Below are 3,499 nucleotides of genomic sequence, written 5' to 3' on the forward strand. Positions count from 1 at the left end.
ATCAGGAAGGAGACGAGCGGCTCTGAAGTGCTCACGGGCGTGGGAGACCCCAAGACCACCATGTACTCCTACGACAGCGCCAGCATCCAGTACCGCAAGCCAATGAGCAGCCGTGAGGGGTACGGGCGCGCGCTGGACCGGCACGGCGCGCACAGCAAGGGGCGCATCCGCAGACGCGCCTCGCAGCTCAAAGTCAAAATCCCCGACTTGACTGACGTGAATTCCATAGACAAGTGGTCCCGAATGTTCTTCCCCATCACCTTTTCTCTTTTTAACGTCGTTTATTGGCTTTACTATGTACACTAAGGTCTGTCCCAATGGTTCCTAAACGACTTCTTTCCTCTTCTTTTGGTTTTTAACCCCACAGGTCCCTAGCAGCGATACTGCTGTGCTTTTTGAGGTAAGAGATTCAGCCATCCAATTGGTTTTCGGTCTTGCATATCAATTTTATTACTGCACCATGTTTACTTCAAAAAGAAACTAAAACTATTTTTTTCCAGTCTACTGTGGTCCAGGTTATTGGCTCTTTCAGAGCTTTGTTAATTGCCATGTTTACAAACACACACACACAAAGAGAGAAATTAGATAGGTAGATCTTTAGCAGTTCTAGTCGCCCTGGATTTTATTATTTTTTAAATGCAAGTGAAAAGAGGGCTTAGCTCTCGGTGTGCATGGCCTCCTGGTAAACTGTAACAATCTCATGCTGCCAAAAAACAATACAATTTCCAGGATCTCAGAAGAAAAAAAACAAAGCCATTGATAAGTTACAGATTTCCAGGAAGAAGGGAAAACAAAAAGGAGCCCAGAAGAAGAAGGAAGATTCCTTTCCACTCTCCATCTTCCCCAGGTCCATTGTAGGAGTCCCTGCTCCACAGAGAAAGAGGGAGAGATAGGCAAGCTGGAACCCAGGTTATACAAACTCAGCCTGCCATCTTCACCCCACCTTTAAGCCGGATATTCTGAAAAATGCTTCTTTCTCAGACTTCCAGGGAGATTTTAAAAATTAACATGAGAATCCAACATGGTAGCCATTGGGAACATTTTTCTTCTCTTGTTAAGAATGAGTTTGGGGGGCAGTGATTAATTTTGTAAACTATTTCAAATGAGCAGCCCTGAACTTATTTCCTTAGCCTGGAATCACTTGACCTCATGCCATGAAGCTATGGCGTCACACTGTCCTAGTTCCTCCTTCAGAGATTAAGAGAAAGGGGGCTGGGGCAGGTGGGCTTTGAAGAAGGGAATGGTAAGAATTTTTGCTTGAGAAAAATATTGCCCTTTCCATGAGGAAGGCAAGACTTACATGCTGTGAAAAGGGCATGTTACCTGAACTGCCTGGGCAGTTACCTGAACTGCCAAATCTTTAATCAAATAGTATATATTTATTTCTTAGCCTTCCAGAGAGCAGTATCTAATGGTGACAAGCTAGTTGCACAGCGCTAGTTTCTCAGCTAGCACAGTATGCCTCTGCTCTCTGAGCTCTGCATTCCAACACATGAAATGAATGTGTCAGGAAATGCACATATACCCACTTTAGTATCATTTCCCTTCAAGGCCAGATTTCTGTTTTAAAGAAAACCTTCAAAACAGCAAAACCACAGATAACAACATCACTGAGCCTTCAGACATTTACAACAGCCCCCAAATGACAGCCCTTCTCTACCATCATTACTGCTTCTGCCTTATCTCTGCTCATGGGTTACTTTGCTCATCATAGAAGGAGTATTCCCTCAAGAGCTCAACACACAATTCTAATCAAATCCAACCAACTACAGTTGAGATTCATCTCATTTATGTCAATAAAGCCTCATTATTTTTTTGCAGTGTGTGTTCAGCCTGAGTATGTATATAAGAATTCTATATATTCATTTCCAAGATTGAATGAAACCTAAAGTTGACAGACTAGTCATAAAGGCAATTTGGGACCTGATCTACGGATGTGGTATGAGTTGAGGTAATAATAGGGAGGTTTGCCTCATTTGATGACCTGGCTTTCTCCCTAAAGCTGATGAGGGCCCCTGTTTACAATAGCATCAGCTGCTAGAGATTATAATCTTTACTGAAAAGAGGAGGCTGAATTTGCACTGATAAATCCAAGGAGAGAGAGTTATAAAGTGTTCTTTTAGAAAGCAAGAGGAAAAGAGAACCCTCAAATAAAAAAATGGTTATGCTATAGATAATATATGTTAGTAAGAAAATAAAAACACTGCTTTAATTGGACAAATAATTTCAGTGGTTTCATGAGAAATTAATCAGGCATGGGGACCAAATTTCGTTTGTTTTCAGTTGTACAGTCATAGTTCCCTGGTCTAGGAAATCTCCATCCTCTAGGGATAAAGCGATCCATTTCAGAACTCTGAGTAGTTAGTTCCTTGACAGGGTGATGTTTTTCCATAGTGCAATGCCCAGAGTAGGATGTAGCCATACCAGTGATTGTAAGGTTAATATTCCCAATGACCACCCAGGAACCACCATGTAGTCATTTATTTAAAACACAGGAAGGAAGACTTTTGGCTGATACCTAACAGGAATGAATCATTTTGATGTAAAAACTCTTTTAAAAAGTGTTTAAGGATGAAATGCTAATTCAGAAATGAAGTATCTGTTGATCCATGTTCCATAGCAGAACAATTTCTCTGTATTTACTTGTGTGGCTCACTCTTCTTGGAAAAGATTGAGTAATTTATAATTTTATTATTATGATCTTGCCTTAAAAGTCTGAAGAATTTGATGCTTGTAGTTTTAGATGTAAAGCATCTCGGAGAGAAAAAGAACATTTTGAATTCTTATCTCTTATCCTTTGTAAAATGTAAAACTAGTAAGCCTGAATTCATTATCAGGCACAACATGGTGTCACAGTATGCCCCTCTGGATGTAGACAGGCACACAAGTAAGACACAAATCCTGTTAAATATCTCTGATTTTAGAGGAGATGACAGCCAGAAAAATTGAAAAGCTGCCCTATTGCTAATTAATAAACTCTGTCCCCACTTCCTTCATCTGGATACTTCCTAACCAAATCCTCTCCTCCTTGGCCCTCACCCTCTCTCTTTCCAGGCTGAACAGTACACAGAAAAATATTCTTCTCTGCCTGTCTGCCTTGTCTCACCCAAACTGATGGACATAAAACATAAAACTTGCTAGACTTTCTTAAGTACCCTCAAACTGGCCCCCATTCCTGAAAGATTCAGATCATTACCTTTTAGCTGTGTTACTGTTTAAAGTTTGTTTTCTTTTAGCCATGAAAATAGCCATAATCTCCTAAGTTATCCAAGTGGCAGTAGAGGCTAAATATTGCATGAACTCACTCTCTCATGCCACAGTCATGTCCAGGGGACCCCATGTTCACAAACTGTGATATAAACTGTCATAGACTCAAGCTGTGTGGACCCAGCAGAGATCTCATCATTCATTTGACAATGATGACTACACACTCATTTCTACCAGTCAAGTTTCTTGACTTAAAATACCAGGGGTGACACGTGCGTTACACTCACCAGCT

The 3,499-nt window shown here is 40.9% G+C and overlaps 1 protein-coding gene across 1 annotated transcript in view; it reads left to right on the forward strand.

The window, feature by feature from the left end:
• The window catches only part of GABRB1 (gamma-aminobutyric acid (GABA) A receptor, beta 1), a 453,599-nt gene extending 451,093 nt beyond the window's left edge, over window positions 1–2,506 (forward strand). The window contains exon 10 of the mRNA XM_010858864.1: window positions 6–2,506. Coding sequence (XP_010857166.1) covers window positions 6–306 — 301 coding nt within the window. The 3' untranslated portion in view covers window positions 307–2,506. The remainder of the gene's footprint in view (window positions 1–5) is intronic.
• The last annotated feature ends 993 nt before the right edge of the window (window positions 2,507–3,499 follow it).

The sequence above is a fragment of the Bison bison genome, unplaced genomic scaffold (assembly GCF_000754665.1).
Source record: "Bison bison bison isolate TAMUID 2011002044 unplaced genomic scaffold, Bison_UMD1.0 scf7180017864451, whole genome shotgun sequence".
Taxonomy (NCBI): Eukaryota; Metazoa; Chordata; class Mammalia; order Artiodactyla; family Bovidae; genus Bison; species Bison bison.